This window comes from Vanessa tameamea, chromosome 31 (genome assembly GCF_037043105.1).
Source record: "Vanessa tameamea isolate UH-Manoa-2023 chromosome 31, ilVanTame1 primary haplotype, whole genome shotgun sequence".
Taxonomy (NCBI): domain Eukaryota; kingdom Metazoa; phylum Arthropoda; class Insecta; order Lepidoptera; family Nymphalidae; genus Vanessa; species Vanessa tameamea.
Window position 1 is genome coordinate 2,941,444 of NC_087339.1, and position 25,008 is coordinate 2,966,451.

The 25,008-nt window shown below is 36.9% G+C and overlaps 1 protein-coding gene across 1 annotated transcript; it reads left to right on the top strand.

Moving 5' to 3' along the window:
* Positions 1-317: 317 nt before the first annotated feature.
* Positions 318-24,419, top strand: LOC113391379 (solute carrier family 2, facilitated glucose transporter member 1-like). The gene is made up of 12 exons (XM_026627329.2): positions 318-507; positions 12,694-12,792; positions 13,642-13,802; positions 15,331-15,441; positions 16,373-16,460; positions 17,037-17,250; positions 17,855-17,913; positions 19,162-19,363; positions 20,201-20,337; positions 20,844-20,946; positions 22,995-23,095; positions 23,548-24,419. The coding sequence occupies exons 1-12, from the start codon at positions 502-504 to the stop codon at positions 23,683-23,685; spliced, it is 1,419 nt and encodes a 472-aa protein (XP_026483114.2). The 5' UTR covers positions 318-501; the 3' UTR covers positions 23,686-24,419.
* Positions 24,420-25,008: the final 589 nt, after the last annotated feature.

Consider the following 25,008-nt stretch of genomic DNA (forward strand, 5'->3'; position numbering starts at 1 on the left):
CTCCGTACAAAAAACGCAAGAACCGGTTGGTCTGACGTCACTGCCCACACAAACCGCGCTCAAGCGTTCTATAGTATGGACTGTGCGTTATTAACAGCTGCAAACAAAAAATAAAAAGAGATAGATATATTTTATTTTTAAGTATTGTTACGAGTAAATAAATAGAATATATAATTTTTTTTTAGGAAATTCATTTTTTTTAATGATTTTTTAATAATTATAAACTTTTACAAATAAGGTACGAAAGCAAAGTAAGAATTTAGGTATGTCCATGATACATATTGCACAGACCATACTATATTTGAAGGCAAGTCACGTCATTCGAAATTCGAATTTCAAATCATTTTTGCCCCGCAGTCAGGACTGACCGTTTCGTTGGAAATATATAAATGTCAAAATCATGACATAAAGTTTTTATTTTTTTTTATACAGTGAAGTGTTGTGTTTAAAAATAAAAGTTACGCAAGTGTGGTGTTTGGTTATCTAAAGTAGAGCAACAGGATGGCGGTAAATATATATTTTGGCATGATTTTGATTTATAAAGCCGGCTTCTTATGGAATTAACTATCAGTAAATATTATTTCTTTATTTCATATAAAGTTTCGTTTTGTTGTTTTTATTCCCACATATTAAAAGACGCAAAATTATAATAAAAGACAGCAAGACAGCATTAATTCGAATTTAGAATTGTTAATTTGATTTTTCCAATGATATGAGAAACGATTTACGTATACGCACGTAATTTTTTTAATTATTTTTATGTATATTATTAATGTTTCACGTTTGGAATAGTAAAATTTTTCTTTTTCATATTGAATATTAAAAAAAACTTAAAAAACTTTAAAGTCTAGTACGTCTGTCTTGTTGCTTCGAGTTTATTTACGTTTTGAATTCTTTGAACCGCAGTAACAATAGCACACGATCCTTCTTAGAATCTTTTACCGTTAAAAAACGGACTTTGCTTAAGGAGTCAATTATTTACATTGACTAATATGAAATTAAAAAAAAATGCTAAAATATAAATCTCTAAAACTATTTTCTGTAAAATTAATAAAATCATTATAATTATAATAATAATAAAATAAAATTTGAAATACTCTTCATTCAAATGGCCTTTGCAATATATATATATTTATTTAAAACTAAAAGAAGCTATTTCCGGTATCAGAATGTAAAATCAACAAAGAAGAACTTTGATTTATAGACCAACGAGGCATTTCATAAGTCCTTTTGATTGTATAAGTTACTTGTCATAATTATATATATGTTTAGTCTATTCATGTATTAGTATTAGTTGTCCCCCGCAGTTTTGCTCGTGTTTTTGGGGTTGGTCGTTAGGCGTTAAATGTAGCACATTCCTGTTAATTGACGCTTATTCGTACACCAGACAGACAGTTACTTTTGCACTTAAGATATTAGTAAAGATGATTATGATAGAGATATTCGGTGTAGATCTTACTGATACATAGCCTTTGGTGTTAGTGAGCCAGTGTAACAGTGTAATAATAGAATCGAGGGACGTAACGTCTTAGTTCTCAAGTTCAGCGGTTCGTTGGCGTAAGGAATGGTTAATATTACAGCGTCAATGTATGTCGGGTGGATTGGTTCGTGATATTTTAATATATTTAATACTACTTTTTAATTTTATATATTCGTATTACTAATACAGATCTGACAACTATGACAAAAACTTGACGCGACTATTCATTCCATTAACAGCCTGTAAATTTCCCACTGCTGGGCTAAGGCCTCTCCTTTGGGAAGAAGGTTTGGAGCATATTCCACCACGCTGTTCCTGTGCGGGTTGGTGGAATACACATATGGCAGAATTTCGTTGAGATTAGACACATGCAGGTTTCCTCACGATGTTTTCCTTCACCGCCGAGCACGAGATATTCAGTGGTGCTTGCCTGGGTTTGAACCCGAAATCATCGGTTATGATGCACGCGTTCTAACCACTGGGCCATCTCGGCTCAACTCGCGTCTATTCAATAAAAAAAAATCTTATTTTTTTTAAATGATATTTGAACTTCATTGCTAATGTTAAGGTTATATTCTTATTATGTTAAATCTGAGGTATTTTTTAAAAATCAATTGGCAACTGTAACGCTTCAATATATTTATTTTAAATTTTCAACGAAGTTTATTTGCATATAGACGAATATAAATTCGGCGAGTTGTTGATTAATTCTAAAGATATTCGAAATTTAAAATTCAGAACCTGTCCTGTGAATGACAAACTCATTTTTTTTTTTAAATAAAATGTAAAATAAATAATCTAGCAATGTCTAGTTCGTAACAGATGTTACGCGCTAAAATGTTAGAACTACAGATAATAAAACATTACTAATAAATAAAAAAGAAATTAAATAATATAAACATCTTTACAAGTAACCACTTTAAATTTTTTTTTTTAATTCAAATATTACAAAAGACGAATTATATCCTGCCATACGAAAAAAACATTATTTAAATTGATAAAGTCTTTTTTTTAAATTCTATTAATAAAGGTAAGTAAACCACAACGTTAAATAGTTGAGTCAGTGTAAACTACACGCACAAGGAACACGACGTCTTCGTTTTCAATATTCGTCCCGTATTGACTATTTAACGGATGGTTAATATTTCTTGTAGCGCCCATATATTTGCGTGGTGATCACCTGTGGCTTAGCCAGTCAGTCATATGTATAATTTAACTCTGTATGTTGCTATTTCGCGCCAAAAAACTGAACCGAATTTGATGAAATTTATTAGCAAACGAGATTAAACGCAAAGGAACGAAGGACGACTAGTGTTGAAAAAACAAGAAATCAACTTTTACTAAAATATAATGCAATGAACGCAAATGTCGCGAAATAAATAACCAATAAAAAAAAACACAGAATATTTTGTTTATCTGCCGTTGTGTGTATTATATAATGTCAGATATAGATAGACGGACAGACAATTGGCTGATGGTAAGTGGTCACCACCGCCTATAGACATTATCACCAATGCGCCACCAACCTTGGGAACTAAGACTCCCTTGTGCCTGTAGTTACACTGGCTCACTCACCCTTCAAACCGGAACACAACAATACTGAGTACCGCTGCTTGACGGTATAAATAATCAAATTATAGTTTCTCACGCCTGTTACCGGTTTTAAATCACTTATGTAGTGATAAAGTATAAAACAAAGTCGCTTCCCGCTGTCTGTCTGTCGCTGTGTATGCTTAGATCTTTAAAACTACACAACGGATTTTGATGCGGTTTTTTTTAATAGATAAAGTGATTCAAGAGGAAGGTTTATATGTCTAACTAGCTGTGCCCGCGACTTCGTGCGCGTTTGTTTTTATTTTATATATAATTTTAAAATAAAAGTAGCCTAAGTTACTCCTTATTACATCCGCTATCTGCCAATGAAAGTCCCGTCAAAATCGGTCCAGCCGTTCCAGAGATTAGCCGGAACAAACAGACAGACATACAAACATTTAAAAAGATATTAGTTTTGTATATTATGTACCATGTATACATATCTGATAATTATAGAGAAATAAATAAACACATTTTGTTTGCGCTTACATTGCAAACGCTGGCCGAACCCTAAGAGATTGGTCAAAATAAAATAATGTACTACAGTATTGTACACCTTAAAAATGTCTACAATAAAGTCCACAGATGGTACATGTCTCTTAGGGATAACCCTCAATAACTATTTATATCCTTTACTTTTTACGATAAATAATGGCTTATTTACGAAGAGATTTTAAGCAATACAGCATCAAACTTAATCCAATTAAGTACCTTAAAATACATTGTGCATTTAATATAGATCAATATAGACCTGAACTGTAAACGTTGTATATAAAAACATACTTATATATACTGTAGTATATTTAGTATCAGCATTGCATCCATGGGAAATATGGGCAGGTCGCTAGCTATGTATAAAAAAAAAATGAACTATGTCCTTCTTCCTTGGGCTCAAACTATACACAAGTAAGAATTAAAAAAAATACTGTACCAATTGCAAGTCTAAGTTTTTTATAACCATTAGACGTCACCTAATAACCATAGTGATTTTTTTTTTTTTTGTGTCTGTAGTCGTGCTGTTGGCCCTACTGACCTACAGCGTCATTTTTTTTTCCTGAATGATGTAGTACTGTTGGCCCTAATGGCCTTTACAGCGTCACCGGACGTTGACCGTTGGGGCGAGTGCAACACTCAGCCTTGAAATTGAACCCTTTCGAGCTCTAGAGTGACGTTCGTTCTGAGGGTGTCCTATGCGATCGCACCTTGGCTCAGAACGTAGTCGGTGAGAATACCACAGCATCACCGGGCGTGAAAACTATATAAAACTATTAGCGAATCTTGCCATCGCGATTCAGAAACCTCAATGATCTGATATAACGCCATCTAGTAGTCATAAGTAACAATAAATACTTTAATAACGTGTACACAAATCAATACCACGTGGACCTCTGTCACCACAGGAGGTTCATATAGTTGCACTAACAACAATATATTATGATTTTTGTTTATAACATAATATTCACTCCTTTTTGAAGTGATAACAGCTTCGTTACGTAACGCGTTACGGCGAGAGTTTGTCTGGCGTCCGTTTCTCTTACGCACACGGCAGCGGTAGTCTTGCTCCCCTCTCGCTCCAATCCACAGCGTTAGCCGTATTACGGACAGACGTTTTTTCAAGTTATCATTATATTATCAGAAAAAATCAGATAAAAATACCCACGAAATTGGAAATTTTTAGACGTTTATTACGTGCTAGGATATGTTTGAAAATTTAACGCTTAATTTACTTGAAAAGGTGAAGATATTTACATAGGAATTCTAAAGTCTTTAGAAATATACAAATATGAATTAAAAATAGTTACTGTTTTAATTTTGATCGCATGATAAGTGGCATATATATATATATCATACGATGGTAGGAAAAATCTTTCCAAAACCAGAAATAAAACTGGTGACCTAACAAATAGGTACATTTCTTTGACCGCTGTTTAAGCTAAGATTATTGAAGATTCGCTAAATACAGAGATTCATAAATATAACATCAATAACTCCGTATTACTTTTGAAAAAAAAAAAAGAAATCTTCCAAGATTTCTAACAACATTTCTTCTATTTGAAATGGTCGGCGTTTCTCTTCTGTAATGTTTACGCATCATAAATATAGACCCACGTTTTGAAAATCTCTGTTTATTGATGAAAACTTCATTGAAATCCGTCACATAGTTTGAAAGATATGAGCGTTCGGATAGTGGGAAGCGACTTAGTTTTATACTTTGTAATTTATGTTTATCGAAAAGTTTCTAATGAACTCCAACGTCCATTTAATATCCTGCTGAATTCAGATGCTGCTGTAACATCCGACCATCACTAACATCTTAATGTAAACAACCCCGTCTTAGAAGCTGTGCTATGACGATATTTCCTCCCCCCATAAAAGGTTTTTGAGAAAACTTCTCGATATTCTCAGTCTACATATAAATACAGGTTTCGAGTGCCTGCACCCTGGTTTAAGACTGCAGCCTTACCCGTGCAACTTCCTACACCGGGACTCGAAACTATTCATATCAAATTTCACCTGAATCGATTCAGCGACCTTGAAGATATAACAGACAAGAGTTACTTTCGAATTTTTAATATTAGTACTATAATAGATTCAATATTCGCATAATCTGTGACAAATTTCAAGGATAAAATATACTTATATTTATGCTAATGATTGAATTGTGTGACTAATAAATGACATTATAATAATGACTCGCTTAACATCAGAATAGTAATTATGTCATCGATATTGTCCGAGATGGCCCAATGGTTAGAACGCGTGCATCTTAACCGATGATTTCGCGTTCAAACCCAGGCAGGCACCACTGAATTTACATGTGCTTAATTTGTTTATAATTCATCTCGTGCTCGGCGGTGAAGGAAAACAACGTGAGGAAACCTGCATGTGTCTAATTTCAACGAAATTCTGCCACATGTGTATTCCACCAACCCGCATTGGAGCAGCGTGGTGGAATATGCTCCATACCTTCTCCTCAACGGGAGAGGAGGCCTTAGCCCAGCAATGGGAAATTTACAGGCTGATTATGTTATGTTATGTTATTGTCATACTGATATTATAAGGACAGTATATGATAAGACCATGGTCAGATCTGCTGTCCTATATGGATAAGTGTGTTGGGCCAGAAAAGGGATTAATGAAAGACAAGTGCATGTAGCGGAGATGAGAATATTGAGAGGAATGTGTGGTGTTACGCGAATGGATAGAGTGAGGAATGAGTACATAAGAGGAATTTCGAAAGTGGCACCGATAGCCGAGGAGTTATGTGGGAGGCGGCTATCATGGTATGGACATGTTATGCGGAGGAATGAGGAACGTATTGTGAGGAAGGTCTTGAGCATGATGGATATAGAGGGGTGCTCCCCAGTACCAGCTCCTTCCATTCGACCGTATCCAACGTAGAGCGGCTCGAATTATCGACGATCAAGCCCTTTTTTTGGGATTGGGATAAGGGCAGAAGGATGATGATATTATAAGGACAGTCTCCATGGGCTTTAAACTGTTTGCACAGAGCCATTCTGTAATAACATTCGAATCTCACCGCAGTACACGATACTGAAATGTTAGACTGTCATTAAATTAAAGTCTTCCTGTACGGATTAATGATTTTATGAGAAAATGTGATACTCATAGCATTGGTAAGAACAGATACACACTTTTTTCTCCTGTTACTCGACTTCATAGTCAGTAGCTCTTTTGTGGGGCAATGCATACGGTTCTACAACAGGATCCCAGAAAGATTAATTGATAACATTAAAAAAAAAAAAAACTTCAGTCAGTGTGGGCCACGTCTTTCAAGAAGGACGACGAGCTCCAAATCCAGCGACGATCGGCTGATGTTTAGTAAATGAGAAAGACTGTCAACCACCACAGCTAACTAAAACCAAAAATTGAAAAAAAAAAGGCACGGGCAACTGTGAGCCCGTGGATGTAGTGTAATAAAAAAAAGAATACCTTGCTCATTCCTTCAAGGAACACAACAATGTTAAATAACAGTACATGATAACGCTATTTTTAAGGCAATATCTGCCTCGTACAACAATTCCGTTTGAACAAGCTTTCGCCGGAGGGTTTTCCGAACCGATACGACTTGGAAACCTTTAAGAAAAGAGCCTACACATTCCTTAAAGGCCGGCAATACACCTGTAAGCGTGTCGCAGGTGTCTATGGACGGTAGTAACTTTCATGAGATGAGTCTCCTGCTCGTTAGCCACCTATATTTTAAAAAAGTATATCACTGTCAGGCATGTTATGGATCTCCGTAAGCGAAACTGTCGGATATCCGAAATAAATATCTATCTGTAACCGATATAAAAAAATGTTTATAGTCATTGTACTTGTTTCTTAAAGCTATAAGTTTATTTTCTGTGAAAATACCTGATATTAAATAATGACCTACAAATAAAGTCAAATTCTCTTTCAATTTCTAAATAATCTAATATCCGTAACCGAAAGTATACGTAACGATCGGATAACCCGAAATAATTTCGTATCCGTAATTGTATCTGAAACCGGTCAAATATTATTCATCTATCCGTATCAAGATCCGAAATGACATATCCATAACATCCCTGGTATGATGTATGAGTGGTCTCTACCTAGAGGGCACAAAACCCTTTACAAGTAAACTTCATTTAAGTGATTTGATGTTTGCATCGAGCTTTTTAATTCGTATAAATATTTTGTAAATATCGTTCAAGTACGCGATTTTTTTCTAAGACCTTTTTTGAACCGATTATAATTGTACAGATTTTAACATTTCATAAATTGTTAAAATATTAGTAATCTCAGAGATAAGATAACGAATATGCTTAGTCTTACGAAATTGAAAAAATATTTATTTAAAGGCACCTCCACACATCATGACGTCGTGCGCCTGTAATGTTTTAGAATGTTTATCTTAGAGGATCTAGTTGAAGAACGAGACTTCTATGTTCGTTTAAAAAAAAAAATACACGTCATTTGTTTTATCACAATTATCAACAAATGTACGAATAAGTAATGGTGCAAAAAGCTTCATCAAAGGTATAACACCTCGCCTTATCGCCTCCACTGGTGACAGGAGGGCTGGTTCGTTTTTAGCCCAGAGTATCGGAATTGCGATTCAACGGGGAAATGCTGCGAGCATTCTTGCAACCATTCCACGCGGTCGAGATTTATACAGTAACAATTTTTAATTAATATTTGTATATATTTAAGCACTTAATGTCATCAATTCTTATGGTACTAATAAATTATACACATTGTCAAGCGAAAACAAAAAGGAAATAAAATGTACTGATCTGTTTTATATAGATGATTCGCACTTTGTTAATTCGTAGCTTTGAAAAACAGCAATACTTATTTTTGTGTTACAGTTCGAAGAATGAGTGAGCCAGTGTAACTACATGGGATATAACACCATAGTTCCCAAGGTTGGTGGCGCATTGGCGACATAAGAATTGTCTGTGCGCGATGGTGATCTCTAACCATCAGGTGGCCCATATGCTAGTCCTCCCAACGATATCATAAAATAAAAAAAAAATGAGAGGACGAAGGTGATCGATATAGCTCAGAGGATGAGCCAGCTGAAGTGGCAGTGGGCCGGTTATCTGTCGAAGAACTGATAGCCGTTGGTTCTAAGGTTCTAGAGTGGAGACCGCGAATCGGCAAGCGTAGTGGACGCCCTGTACGGAGCGATGGTGTACGGAAGGTGGCTGGTAGAACTTGGATGAGAAAGGTCGAGGATCGGGTTCAGTGGAGCGACTATGTCCAGCAGTGGACTAATACGGGCTGATTATGATGATGATGATGCACTATAGAATTTCCTGCGTAGCTTTCCTTTGAGTTTAGCCGTGACCGATCGGTCATAACGACATCACAAAGAAAACCTCTCCTCATTTACCAGTATTAATAAAACAATTTAAGTAAGTTCGTTGTGATAAATAATTCATTGTTTTGTGTTTTCGATTGTGGGCGTGAGACTTTTAAATATAATAATAACAGTGCACTTAATTGTACAAGAAAACAAAACGGTTGCAGTAAATTAACAAGACAATGAATTGCTGCAAAATGTTGTCGTATGGCGATACTTCAGTCAAGCACTGAAATAGATTTTTTTTAATGTAAATAAATTAATATTTACATTAAAAAGCCGAGATTGTGAGCAGAAATGGCCCAGGGTTAGAACGCTTGCATCTTAACCGCTGATTGCGAGTTCAAACCCAGGCAAGCACCACTGAATTCTCATCTCGTGCTCGGTGAAAGGAAACATCGGGAGACCTCCATGTGTCTTCAATGAAATGTCTATCCACCAACGGGTATTGTAGCAGCGTGGTAGCTTCCAACCATCTCAAAAGCCCAGCTGTGGGAAATTACAAGCTGTTACATTAAAAACATGTATGGAGTAAGCCTCGACCAAAATCTCACATCTCATCAAGGGTGGTCGAAAGATTACGATATGCCTCACGTAATTAGAAGATGACCCTTATGGTCCTACACGTCCCTATGTAATTATGGATATCACAAATTTGGTTTCGCTCAACCCTAAAATGTACGCTGCGTAACTGTAAGCATAACAATCAATGCGCTTGTCAGTGAGTTGTCGGAAATGTCAATTGTTTTAAGCCAGCCAGGAAGTGTTGACCGGAATTGAATGAACGTTTGACATAGAACAGTTCTTATCTGATTACGAAATCAAAGGGATATCTAAGAGCATCATTACACAGTATAAAACAATGTCGCTTACCGCTGTCTGTCCCTGTGTATGCTTTGATCTTTTTAATTACAAAACGGATTTTGATGCGGTTATTTTTATAAAACGGTTTATATGTATAAAACATGCCCAATATAGTAGAGAATGATAATTTTAGAGTTTGATGTCGTAAATAAACACATTTTTTGCGCTTACATTGCAAATGCTGGCTCAACCCTACGAGATAGATCAAAATAATGTACTGCAGTATTGTACACCTTAAAAAGGTCTTCAAAAATGTCCAAGATGATATATCTATCTGTCAGAGATAGCCCATAACAACCATTTTTTATACTTTACTTTTTACGATAAATAATGGCTTATTTTCGAAGTGATTTTAAGCAATACAATTTTAATCCTTTCCCAAATAAGTACCTTAAATACATTTTACATTTAATATAGATCAATATGGCCCTTTACAGCATTTAATTTAAATGAATATTTTGGAAGATATTACAGATTTAAAATACAGGGACATATCGGTTTGTGTTGTTTAATGACAAGAAACTGTGAACGTTGTAAGACATTCTGTAGTATATTTAGTATCAGCATTGCACCCGTGCGAAGCCGATGCGGGTCGCTAGTTTGCATTTTAAAATTTTTCGTTTAACATATTTTTTTACATTTTTTTTTTAGTATTTTTTAATTTAAGTAATGACATTTATATTATTATTCGTCAGAATCAAGTAATTTTTCGGTCTAACTGTTATGTTCACGTGTAATGTCGATTTACAAATTCGATAAAATATATATTATATTTAAATATCAGCTCGCTGTCCGTGTGTCAGGGCCACATCGGAGTTGAATTTGTATTTCTTAACCAAAGAGCTTAGATGGCCCACTGGTTAGAACGCGTGCATCTTAACCGATGATTTCGGGTTCAAACCCAGGCAAGCACAACTGTATTTTCATGTGCTTAACTTGTGTTTATAATTCATCTCGTGCTCGGCGGTGAAGGAAAACGTCTGCATGTGTATAATTTCAACGAAATTCTGCCACATGTATGTAACCAAACCGCATTGGAGCAGCGTGGTGGAATATGCTCCAAACCTCCTCCTCAAAGGGACAGGAGGCCCTAGCCCAGCAGTGGGAAATTTATAGGCTGCGAATGTAATGTAAACCAAAAGTTTCAGATCAAAGTGGTCAGTACGACAAAACGCCATATGTAAGGAGCCAATAGTAATTCTTAAAATACATTAAAATCGAGCTTTATTTATTTTTAAGAACAAATTTTAAATATTTAACGACCGAGGAAAAAATTAACGGTCGCGTCTGTCCATCGACTGGTTTCATAGAGTTCCACGTTAGATCGTAAAAACCGGTATTCGTTTCCGATAAAAAATTAAGGCGTTTGAAACACCAGTTAAATAAAAAAATGATTCACTGGTCTGGTGATCTTGTGTTATTATTATGAAAGTAGATTATATTATTTAGCCGGGTTCGTAAGGCTAGAATGAAGGTTAATTTTTATACTTAGATTATTGATCAAAATCAAAATATGCTTTATTCAAGTAGGCTTTCACAAGCACTTTTGAAACGTCATTTAACAAACTATATTAATGAGTTTCTTGTCTGTTTTTCTCGGTAGAATCTACATTCCGAATCGGTGGTACCTTCACTTAATATCGTTTGTAAAATGACGATTCAAAGTGCTTGCAAAAGCCTGCTTGAATGAAGTATATTTTGGTTTGATTTGAATTATTTTCTAAGTTTGTTATGTCCCTTATGCCTGTTGTTACACTGGCTCACCCACCAATTAAAGAACGTGACAACCAACTCCTAGCTTTATATCATGATATTGTCATATTAATAATTAAAAACATCGTTAAAAAAATACGTTATTAATATGTGTTCAAAAGTGCTTTGGAATTGTCATTTTAAAAGATTAATTAGACGTAGACCTATTTCCGGTTCGGAATGTAGATAAAACCGGTACGCGGTTTTTGTCTTAGTTTTTTTTCAACTGATTAATGAACATATATTCATTTATTATCTATAATATAGTTTGTTCATATAGCGTGGAAACCAACGGATAATTATTTAAATATATATATCGTAAATAGCGCAATGGTTTACGGACCCCTTGGGCTATTGTCGCCCACACAAGTGATAAACTAAAGAGGAGGGGTTAATAGGAATATTAGCAATCCCTAATTAATTCGGGGCATTGCTACTAAATACTAAACTGATAAAAATAGTGACTAACCGTTGTCCACTAAATACATTCACTTGTCAAGTATGACATTCGGCGTGTGTCAACCGTATCTCTCACACATCTAGATAATAAAGTTGGCTGGTTTGTTTTCGTTCTATTGTAGTGCTAAACTAGAAATTTAAATAATAAATAAATACTTATATTTATTAACATAAGAATTGATAACATTAGGTGCTTAAATATACAAATATGAATTAAAAATAGTTACTGTATAAATCTTGACCGCGTGCAATGGTGGCGAGTTCCCCGTTGAATCGCAATTCCGATCCTCTGGGCTAAAAACGAACCAGCCCTCCTGTTACCGGTGGAGGCAATAAGGCGACTTTAGATGAAGCTTTTTACCATTACTCCAAGGGCCAAGTGTTTCGACAGCAAATGGGAAAAAAAAGTAATTTGACATAAACCAATATAGATACAAGTATTACGTTACAAATGTTTAATGTATACGTTTAACTCTTTTTCTCTTTTAGATCTTTCACTCTCTTTCTCATTGTATCTGTCTCTTTTTGTCATGTAATTATTCTTAAGCCCAGTTATTTTTTATTGTCTGTTATTTAATACATAATACATAACGAAAGCGACTTCGTTCCAACCGGATGTTCCACGACACATCTAGTTTTGTAAACCCACGACCGGCATGTCAAAATTTCATATAACATTGTATTGTTCCAGGGAATGAATCCTCGTTTGGCGTTCGCCATCGTTTCCTCAGCATGCTGGTCAGCGTTCCAACACGGTTACAATACAGGAGTCTTAAATGCCCCCCAAGCGGTAAGTTTATTATATTAATACGCACTGCCAATAATAAACCTTAGACCTTCCTGCTGTTGGCCTTATAGCATCATTAGACCTTGTAATTTGAACCTTCACAGGTAAATTACATTAGCAGCCTGTAAATTTCCCACTGCTGGACTAAGGCTCCTCTCCCTTTGAGGAGAAGGTTTGGAGCATATTCCACCACGCTGCTCCAATCCGAGTTGGTGGAATACACATGTGGCAGAATTTCGTTGAAATTAGACACATGCAGATTTCCTCACGATTGTTTCCTTAACCGCCGAGCACACTGGACTTAATCCGTGGGGTGTGGAGGGGCTTGTTTTAATCGACGTCACGACCTTTTTCGTGACGTCACTAATCGGGTACCTCGTTCCCGCCTGCGGAAACGCTGTAGGTATGTGGCCTTGTAATGTATTCCCTACGAAAGGAGCGTTTGCGGTGGCGATACTTATAGTCATTGTCGTTCAGTACGTGCTTATGACGTCTAAATCTGCTCGGTCTGTCCTACAATTTTGTTTTTTTGGCCACTACTGCGTCACCAGGCGGGTGGGCGAGTCGTGAAAGACTCTGCCGGATGTTGAGAGCCCACTGAAGGGCTCAGAGTACTCGCGTCCTAAGGGCGCCTCCTGTGAGGCCGGACCTCGGCTTAGGACGCCGTCGATGTCTGGAGGGAGGACATGTGCTCTCTGAGACCCGTCATACGCCTAGACGGTTGATAATGAATGTCCGACAAAGTCTCTTCTAAGGGTTATATATACGTTGCTGTGAACCAAACTTTAGCGCGATTCAGAAAATTTTGGACAATATTAATTAAATCTTAAAAATTATGTGTATTTATTTCAGATCATGTCGGAATGGCTTCAGAAAGAGGCGTTGACGGGAACAAACGTAACGCTACCAGCGAAAGATGACCCGAAGGTGACAACAGTCTGGTCGATCGCAGTGGCCATTTATTGTGTGGGGGGTATGATAGGGGGTGTCATCACCGGCGTCATCGCTGACAGGTAATGCCGGTCATGATAGACCAAATAATAACTAAAAATGTGTCTTCTCCATCGCACGTGACATTGGCGAAATAATCTTTGCCCTCTTAAATAAATATCGGACAACATCACATACATCACTCTGATCCCAATGTAAGTAACTAAAGCACTTGTGTTATGGATAATCAGAAGTAACGACGGTACCACAAACACCCAGACCCGAAGCAACATAGAAAACTAATAAACTTTTTCTACATCGACTCGGCCGGGAATCGAACCCGGGACCTCGGAGTTGCGTACCTATGAAAACCGGTGTACACACTACTCGACCACGGAGGTCGTCAAATAAAAGCTCTTGGCACAAATAAAAGCCAGAAACGAAAAAAAAATAACAAAAAATAATTAATTGAGTCGTTGTTCTCGTAGATATCTATATATATAATAAAATTGGAGTCTGTCTGTTTATTCCGGCTAATCACTGGAACGGCTGGACCTATTTTGACGGGACTATCACTGGCAAAAAGCTGATCTAATAAGGAGTAACTTAGGCTATAACTGTAACTTATTTGTTAAATTCAAATGCACATGAAGTCGCGGGCACAACTATTTGGGCCATATGATGCCCAGGTTGGAGCAGAAGAAAGTTACTGGTTTAAAAAAAATTAAATAACAGCTCGAAGTCTTGAATTTAGATCTGTGTTGACTCTTGTTTCGGGAAGCATGTAAAATCATTGGACCTTTACCTGAACTATTTCCGGTCGCGTCGGATCGCCGTCCCATCGGATTACGAGAGTGAATGAGGGAGAGGGCAACGGGAGTGACTGGTCTGTGGCCTCCACATGCGGCGAAGACGGGTTTTCATCTAATATTATAATAATTGATAACATTAAGTGCTTAAATATATACAAATATGAATTAAAAATAGTTACTGTATAAATCTTGACCGCGTGGAATGGTGGCGAGAACGCTAGCAGCATTTCCCCGTTGAATCGCAATTCCGATCCTCTGGGCTAAAAACGAACCAGCCCTCCTGTCACCAGTGGAGGCCATAAGGCGAGGTGTTATACCTTTGATGAAGCTTTTTGCACCATTACTCCAAGGGGTTACATTACATTACATTTAACAAATGGTTTGAATTTATGAATCGGCGAAGTTTATACCGGTTCTTCGAAAACCCCCACCGTTACGAGAGAGTAGAAATTTCAACTTTCAGACACACGGTCTGGAATTTCATCGTGTGCCGCACGCTCCATTTGCTTTTGTTTTATAAATCTGAGATTCCATGTATAATTCCTTATATAGTTGACGACCTCCGAGGTCGAGTAATGTGTACACCGGTTTTCATGGGTACGCCACTCCGAGATTCGATGTAGAAAAAGTTCATTAGTTTTCTATATTGTCTTGGGTCTGGGTATTTGTGGTGCCGTCGTTACGTCTGATTTTTCATAACACGAGTGCTTTAGCTACTTACATCGGGATCAGAGTAATGTATGTGATGTTGTCCAATATTTATTTATTTAAAACAAATATGACGTGACGTTTTTTTCAGATTTGGAAGAAAAGGTGGTTTACTCCTAAACAATGGTCTGGTCTTCATCGCAGCGGCGCTCCAAGGTTGTGCGAAGTTGGCGAATTCATCTGAAATGCTCATCGTTGGAAGGTTAATTGGATATTCACTTAAGACAGAAAGATGACACTTGTGTTATGGCTTGTGACATTGCTGCAGAATAATATATTTAAAAAAAAAGGACGCTCTATATTCTATATTAATAATTTCGTGCAGGTTTACGGTAGACCCGATCGAAACCTGTCCACAGTTATGTATCGTTAAAAAATTATGATTCAAAGTCGACAAAATATATCCGCAAAATTCGTATAGTCGAGATATTTCGATATTAAATCCATGAAATTCATTGACATTACATTTGCATTACATTAGCAGCCTGTAAATTTCCCACTGCTGGGCTAAGGCCTCCTCTACCTTTGAGGAGAAGGCTTGGAGCATATTCCACCACCATGTGGCAGAATTTCGTTGAAATAAGACACATGCAAGTTACCTCACGATGTTTTCCTTCACCGCCGAGTACGAGATGAATTATAAACACAAATTAAGCACATGAAAATTCAGTGGTGCCTGCGAAATCATTGGTTAAGATGCACGCGTTCTAACCGCTCGGCCATCTCGGCTCGGCAATTCAATGACGTGACAGTTCAACGGGCGGCCATGTTTGACGTTGACGGGTGCGTTCAGAAAGTGTGTTCCAAATAATAATTTCATTTCAGGTTACGGTAGTTAGTATATGTATATTTATTTAGTTTTATTTACTATACTCGAGCGAGGGTTTTCATCTAGCATTTAAGGTGTCTGCACGGCTGTGTACACACAAAAAAGAAGGTTACTCAGCTTAGCATAGCACAGGCTTCAGACACTCTTGGTCTGGTAGCTCTGGTGTCAAGCCTGCTTAAATCTAGTACATACCACCTGGGTTATCAATAATGGTTAATAGTTGGATATAAGCGACGATAAAAACTTCGCCATAAACGACTGGGTAACTGAAGTCAGGTATGTCAAAATGACCCCTGTATTCCAGATTGATAATTGGAGTGAACAGCGGTCTGAACGCAGGCCTGACTCCAATGTACCTGGCGGAGATATCTCCTGTTTCGTTACGAGGATCGGTGAGGATTGATAAGTTATTTTATACGAAGTATTTTAATGTTGCTATCTTAGTCACTAATAAATAATATTTTTGGGACGATGTTCTTTAACGCTTACAGTAGAGTGAACTGGCAAAAGTCGCCAAGGGAAAATCCTTAAGCCCCCTCCAGGCGAACGTCCTTTCTTTAGAAAAAAATATATTTTTTTTATCAGCGTAAATGGCAACAAAATATTTAAAAAAAAAATGATCTGAATAAATTAACTTAAAAACAAAACAATACGAAGAAGAAAAAAATAATGAAACGAATATGAAATCGAATTCGGTTTAACATTCGCTTCATCTCTTTCTCACAGATGGGTTACTGTTAAGTTAAAGAGAGACGGGGCGAATATTTCACGAGTTTAATGTCATCGAACTTTAGATAGTTTGACGTACCAGAACACATGACATCATATTCCGACGATATTCGATTTTTAATGTGTTTCGATATATCGGACACATGCCTAAATATATAAATCGATTATATTTCTCATACTTTAAAGATCATAGTTGAATAAAGTTTGTACACGGTCAATCAAATCAAAATCATTTTCAGATCGGAACAGTCTATCAACTGGTGATCACAATCACGATACTGTTATCCCAAGTCTTAGGACTGGAATCAGTGTTGGGCACTGATGGTGGTTGGCCGTTGCTGTTGGCGTTGGCCGCGATCCCCGCTTTGATCCAATGCTGCACGTTGCCGCTTTGCCCTGAATCCCCGAAGTATTTGTTGCTGAACAAGGGTGCTGAACTTCACGCTCAAAGAGGTTCGTGTAACATTTCTACGTATTATAAAACAAAGTTACTACCCTCTGTGCGCTTATGTCTTTTAAACTACGCAACGGATATTAATATGATAATTAATATTATTAAATTTTTTATTGATTGTAAAATATATTTTATTCTTAGTTACGATTCTTGAATATGTACTTTAGAATTTTGTGTATGTACGTTATTAGTATCATTGTTGCCTGCCGCTGCCGAATGCGTAAGCGAAAGGGAAGCCAGACTGACTGGCGCCGTAACGCGTTACGTAACGAAGCTGTGTACCCAATAAGTAGTTATCACATAAAAATGAAACCTTACAGTAGTCGCATATGATGTTTTAACATTTGACATCTCACATTGGTACTAAGTTATATTAAGATTATCCACGGAAACTGTGGCCAACTGAAGGCCAACTCCCGTTACTTCCGTCCCTTTCCCTTAAACACACACAGCTTGCGTCAAAGCGAGAGGGAAGATGTTACACGTCGAAAGACAATTATAAATACATTGTAAGGATATTTGGATGTTTCTCGAATGTACAGCTTTTAAGAAACAAATCATTTATGCAGTAAAATTTATTTTATTTTTTTTTCATTTTTTTAGCTCTAAACTGGTTGAGAGGCGACGTCGCTGTCCACGCTGAAATGGAAGAAATGCACCAGGTAATTGAATACATTTTCCCCTCTAATTGGGAGGGAAAGGGTTAACAGCTTATTGTTTAATAAAATATAATAAAACGAATCACATACGACAGTTAAGCGTCCTTTGTCCAAACTCATTGCCACTTTGAGGAATAATAAACAAATTCTTACACAAATTCGCCACCAACTTTGGAACTAAGATGTTGTAGTTGCAGTGACCCATTCTCAAACTGGAAAACTGGTGTTGCTGTGTGCGAATGGTACCTACACAGACAAAGCCCAAACTAAATACGTAATACAATATATTATTGTTAACCGTTATAGTTTAGCGATAAGAGGATTTTGCCTACCCAGACGGGCGGAACCGAAATGGTCCAGCGGTTAGAACGCATGCATCTTAACCGATGATTTCGGGTTCAAACCCAGGCAGGCACCACTGAATTTTCATGTGCTTAATTTGTGTTTATAATTCATCTCGTGCTCGTGTGAAGGAAAACATCGTGAGGCAACCTGCATGTGTCTAATTTCAACGAAATTCTACCACATGTGTATTCCACCAACCTTCTCCTCAAAGGGAGAGGAGGCCTTAGCCCAGCAGTGGGTAATTTACAGGCTGTTAATGTAATGTAATGACAGGCAGACATAATTAGATATATTTTATATGGAACAAGATCGATTCTCTGTTCGCATTTGAGGAGTGAGTCGTCAGGCATTGGGTATAAAAAAACCCGTGTCCTTCCCTGAGCCTCAAGCTTGCTTGATATCAAATTTCATCAAGTTCGGTTCTCTGGTTTTGTAATGAATACTTAACAAACAGACAGTCACTTTCGCGTTTATAATATTAGTATAGATGTTAATTTGAACTAAATCTTTATTTTAATTTTATAATTGTACTAGCTGTGCCCGCGACTTCGTGCGCGTTGTTTGAATTTAAGTTATTTGGATATTGTAGCGTGATTTTATTTTTATTCTATATACAATTCTAAAATAAAAGTAGCCTAAGTTACTCCTTAATACACCCGCTATCTGCCAGTGAATGTCCCGTCGAAATCGGTTCAGCCGTTCCAGAGATTAGCCGGAACAAACAGACAGACAGACAAAAATTGTAAAAAATGTTATTTTGGTGTATGTACCGTGTATACATACATATTGCATTTAGTAAAAATGGGTTATTTTAATATTACAAACAGACACTCCAATTTTATTATATGTATAAATAATCTTCTGTTAAAATAATTCCATTCCATTGGATTATGTTCTATTTTCCAGGAAGCGGAGAAGAATAAAATAAGCAAGAAAGTCACGCTGCGCGAACTCTTCCGCAACCGTCAGCTCCGACAGCCACTCCTGATAGCCATGGTCGTGATGGTCGCTCAGCAGCTATCCGGGATCAACGCTGTGATATTTTTCTCGACGGATATCTTCCAATCAGCTAACTTGAGTGAGACGCAGAGCCAATACGCGACTTTGGGTAAGTTTAGCCGTAAATTAGACGGATTTATTTATTTAGATATATACATCTAAATCCAACCATAAGAGGAGAAAAGCCAGCTAAACAACATTTGACAGCAAATTGACGCGATATCATTGGTAGCTTGATATTCACTATGGATTTGCGAAAAAATGGCGTTTTTAACGCCGACGAAACTGTTTTCGGAATTTTGGATGTAAAATTAAAGTGGATATAAGTGTATCTTTTAGGCTGACATGACTAGGTTGGCTTGTGCAGTTCATTCACCCTGACTGTACTGGCCGTCTTCGCGTTTGAACTTCAGTACCACTTACCATCAGTTGGAGTGGAGTCATATGCTTACCAGGTGTAATATATATGTCGGAGGAGCAGGATGCCGAACAGTTGGATTCGGGGATCGATCCGACATTTGTAAGACTATGACGTGCAATGGAGATACTCACGAAATAAAACGTATTCAATATCGTCTGATCGCTGTATTACTTGATTCAACAATCGCACACCACAAACATCAAAGGATTACAATGATTCATCTCGATTAAGATCGAATGGGTTCGCGAGCAGCCATCGCATTCGAGTCGCCTGTCAAAACGTAACGGCTCGCGTTGCCATGACACTTACAACTCCATTCGGGGTGACCCGCTCTTGAAAGTAAATCAGCCATCAAACATTATTGCCAGCTACTCGATTCCTTAATTATCTAAATCAGCAACCAAAGTAACCGCGTCCCGTTATATACATATTTTAAAACTACATGAAATTTCAGCGGTGCTTGCTGCACTGGGCAATCTCTCGTAAATATATAATGAACGTAGCTAATTATAATATAATTTACAGGCATGGGAGCAATGAACGTCGTGATGACTGTCATATCTCTCCTGCTGGTGGAAGTCGCCGGCAGGAAGACGCTTCTCTTGACGGGATTCACTGGCATGCTGTTCTGTACCGTCGCGCTCTGTGTTGCCAATTTATATGTAAGTATCACTTTTCTTGATCGATTTCGATAATTTAACACGAGCTGTTAAATAATTTATTTCGTGGTAAGACTTTGTGCAAGCCCGTCTGGGTAGGTAACACCCACTCATCAGATATTCTACCGTTAAACAGTAATTGTAATGTTGTGTTCCGGTTTGAAGGGTGAGTGAGCCAGTGTAGACAGATTAAGTCAGTGTGGCCCACGTCTTCCAAGCAGACGACTTCTCGAAGTCCAGTGAAGATCCGCTGATGTTCAGTAATAATATAAATATGAAATGAAAAGCGATTCGTACATTTTTTTACGACTTTAGTCGAATGTAAAAAAAATCACGGGCAACTGTGAGTTTTTAACTTGGATGTTGTTAAATAATTTAAAAAAAAAAAGCTACAGACACAAGGGACATAACATCTCTTGGAATGTCTAAAATTTTCGCTGTTTTACATCAGCCGTTGTGACGTCATATTCGTGACATCGTGTTAAATATTTTGTTTTTTTTTTTTTCAGACGGCTCACGTGTGGGTGTCCTACGTCTGTATAGCTCTGGTTATACTGTTCGTGGTGATGTTCGCAGTGGGCCCAGGTTCGATCCCGTGGTTCCTTGTGACCGGTGAGTGTGTTTATGTTGTCTATGCTAATACTATCACCGGAATGATTTTATTATATATTATATTTAAAGCATATAATTATCTTTATTAAGAAATTTGCGTGCGACGCTGATAAGTTAAGATTCAAATTAAAATATATCATTAAAATAAGATGTTAACTCACTATTCAACCAACTTACAAGACTTTATGATATATTCTACCGGTTTCGGATGTAGATTCTAATGAAGAATCTGAAACAAAATCAGTATTTAGTCTTTGAGAGCAAATTATGTATGAGACATATTTTCATACTGCACGTGAAGATTTCCTCAAGGTGGAGTATAAAAAAATTTGTGAGCAATGTTTAATTTAGTAATAATACTAAATTAAAATTATTAAAATTAAGAAAAATGAATGTTACAAACCTAAAGAATATTCGAAAATTATTTATTTATCATTCGTAGTGGATTCGCGAATGGCGTTTTGAATGTTAACGAAGTTGTTATGAACTTTTTAGTCCGGGCGGTAGCGTTGCATTTTCGGCAGTGATTTTATGCCGACTGTTTGCCTTCTTTTTTCTATTTATCTCGAAATACTTATAACTGAACCAAGCGTCATCTGGCGCACCCGCGGTGGTTGTGGAATTTGGAGGTTACGGAAGTGGTAAAAAAAAATAATTAAGTAATCGTACGCCAGCTCAAACTTTTTCCATGAATAGTTGACATTATACTGAGCTGAAAAAAAATCGTCAGCTGCATCGTAGAGGGGGGGGATTATGCGTCAGATCGCATGAACTTGTAATAAAAACACGTGAAATAAAGTCATAGTACGCCGGATGAAATTGAACTACGTGATTGTTCAAATAATTAAAAGTACGAAAATAACAATCAGCTGCGTGCATAGCGATGAAAAGACCGTCAGCTGACGCAGTAAAGGTGAAGATTGTTCTAGCAATGGACAGAATCTTTCTCGATATATTTTTGTTTCGTTTTATTTGTAACAAAATGCACGATATGAAATAAAATCAAGTGTAAAATGAAATAAACTGATTGTGTACGATAAAGATCCACACGGACAGGCAGATGCTGCTTTAAAATTTTAGGGGGAGAGGCTTAGGTAGCCCGAAGGTCGTGTTATGGGTTCAAGCAAGGCCAGAATGTATCGCAAAATATGTGTTTCCACCGCTACACGATCAGCTGATTGTTGTTTTCGAACTCTAAATTTTTTGAAGAATCATGTAGTTAAATTTCATTCGACGTATTATAATGTTATTTTACGTTTTTTTTTACAAATTCATGCAGCCAGCTGACGCATGATCCCCCCTTCACGATGCAGCTGACGATTTTTTTTTTGCTCAGTATGACATCAACTATTTATGGAAAAAGTTTCAGCCAGCGTACTATTACTTAATTTTTTTTATTTTTTTTTACCTCTTTCGCAGCCTCCTACTCCCACACCCACCGCTACTTGAGCAGCTGACGGTCGGTTCACTTATTAGTCATATAAGATCTATCGACGTTAATATCAGCCGGCTTACTATGACTTTTGCATTTGCAACGCTAGCTCCCGGACTATTTGGACAATGATCCGAATTTCAGAGGCTTTCCTTCCAAATTTAGGAGAAATCAATATTATTTTTGAGGGCGTGAAATCAAAATGTATATCTTGAAAATAATTTAAAAAAAAACATACACATTTAATAAGAGCCGAGATGGCCCAGTGGTTAGAACGCGTGCATCTTAACCGATGATTTCGGGTTCAAACCTAGGCAGGCACCACTGAATTTTCATGTGCTTAATTTGTGTTTATAATTCATCTCGTGCTCGGCGGTGAAGGAAAACATCGTGAGGAAACCTGCATGTGTGTAATTTCAACGAAATTCTGCCACATGTGTATTCCACCAACTCGCATTGGAGCGGCGTGGTGGAATATGCTCCATACCTTCTCCTCAACGGGAGAGGAGGCCTTAGCCCAGCAGTGGGAAATTTACAGGCTGATTATGTAATAAAAATATTCGAAAAAGTTTTTCTATATTTTTTTTTTTATTTTTTATTTCGTTTTTCTTTGCAGAGCTGTTCAACCAGGCAGCTCGTCCGGCGGCGTCTTCGGTAGCTGTCACCATCAACTGGACCGCAAACTTCATCGTCGGCTTGAGCTTCTTACCTTTAACGGTCAGTGTACATTTATACTATAAATGTTGATATCAATTTCAAATGACTGACTTAGATTTACGTATTCCATATGATTTACTGATAGCTGATTAATATACATTGAGGATCCAGAGGCGAAATAGTTTTTTAAAAAATATATATTTTATGATATCGGTAAGCGGACGAGCAAATGGGCCACCTGATGGTAAGTGGTCACCACCGCTCATAGACAATGGCGTTGTAAGAAATATTAACCATTCCCTACATCACCAATGCGCCACCAACCTTGGGAACTAAGATGTTACGCCCCTTGTGCCTGCAGTTACTGGCTCGTAGCAATGACGTCACGTCTATTCAAGGTCAAAGTCTTTAATCTTTCTGACACTCAACAGCTATAAATAAGGCCAATGATCTTTAAGCTACTCCCACACAAGTTACCTTATAAGTTAGTTAATGTATTTTTTTCATTACAGCTCATCCTGGGTTCGAATACGTTTGTAATATTCGCAATATTGCAGTTTATTTTTATTCTCTTCATCGCTTTTAAAGTTCCGGAGACGAAGAACAAAACTATTGAAGAAATCACCGCAATGTTTAGACAGCAGATGTAAACATTTAAAATGTTTTTAAATTATTTTCGTACGTCATTTATTGAAGACAACGTGAAGTTCGAGCGTATCGCTTCAATGATCTTAATTTAATTTGTGAAAATACGGATCGTAGCTATTAATACAATATTATTAAGCACTAAAACTTGCTCCGAAACGCGTTAAATTTCGACATAGTAGTTTTTTCAGTTATGGATTACAATTAAACCACAATTACTATACAAACTGCTAGTATACCCTCAAATAGACACGTGTTCGATATATCGAAACACATTTAAAATCGGTTTTCGTCCGCACCTAATAAACTATGAATACCGTTCTGGTACGTCAAACCATTCAAAGTACGATAACATTAAACTCGTGAAATATTCTCGTCTTTTTTTAACTTTACAGTAACCCATCTGCGAGAGAGAGATGGAGCGAACGTTAAACCGATTCCGATATCACATTAGATTCATCTCTTTCTCACATATCGTACAATGTAAAGTTAAACAAAGACGGGACGACATCTAAATGTCAACACTGATATTTAAACCAAATATCCGTTACACAACCGATGTCACAAAATTCGCCCGTGTCTATATTACTATGACGTTTGGAGTGTCAATCAGAGCTGTCACACGCCAGATAACAAAGGCTCGTTCTGTTTTAGTTATTTTGTATTATACTCTGTACAAGATAGCTTGATCTTTTTGACAGATGTAAATTTTTGTGATCGATATAACTTTGCAATGACGAACTATTATTGTCTTAATTTAATGATTTTAAAAATTGTAAAAATATTTAAAAAAATACATGTAATACAAAAGTTCCTAAAGATTCAAGCGTTATCCGAAAATTTTAAGACTTTTTCTATTATAAATTATTGCTTCGAAGGAAAATTTAAATAGATACCCTGAAAATAATAGACGCTTGCACAATTTTACATCGGTCGGTAGGGACGCGAATAACAGGCAGTAACTGCTACAAATATCGATTACAAAAATCATTATTAAAGATCATTGTTATGTTATTGTTACCAACGGAGTCCTTTTGATTGGGGTCTCTTTAGCTGGTAAATTATTTTTAGAAAAATAAGTTTCAAAAAATTGAATTCTAATTTGATTTACGCATTCCATCGTTCCATCGACTGTTATATATGTTATATTTTCTGTTTCCCATCACTAGCCCGTCTGTCAAAAAGATCAAGCTAACTTGAACAGGGTATAAACACTAACATGATATAAATAACCTCATAAAAAACTCTATTGCGGTAAAAATCTACTTTTGGTAAATGACGATACATTATGATGGATGCTATTTATACACAGATAATATCGGATCGAT

Coding starts and splice junctions, on each gene's coding strand:
- LOC113391379 (XM_026627329.2), top strand. Junction 16,461..17,036: donor CTGTTTCGTTACGAGGATCG/GTGAGGATTGAT, acceptor AATCATTTTCAG/ATCGGAACAGTCTATCAACT. Junction 23,096..23,547: donor TGAGCTTCTTACCTTTAACG/GTCAGTGTACAT, acceptor TTTTCATTACAG/CTCATCCTGGGTTCGAATAC.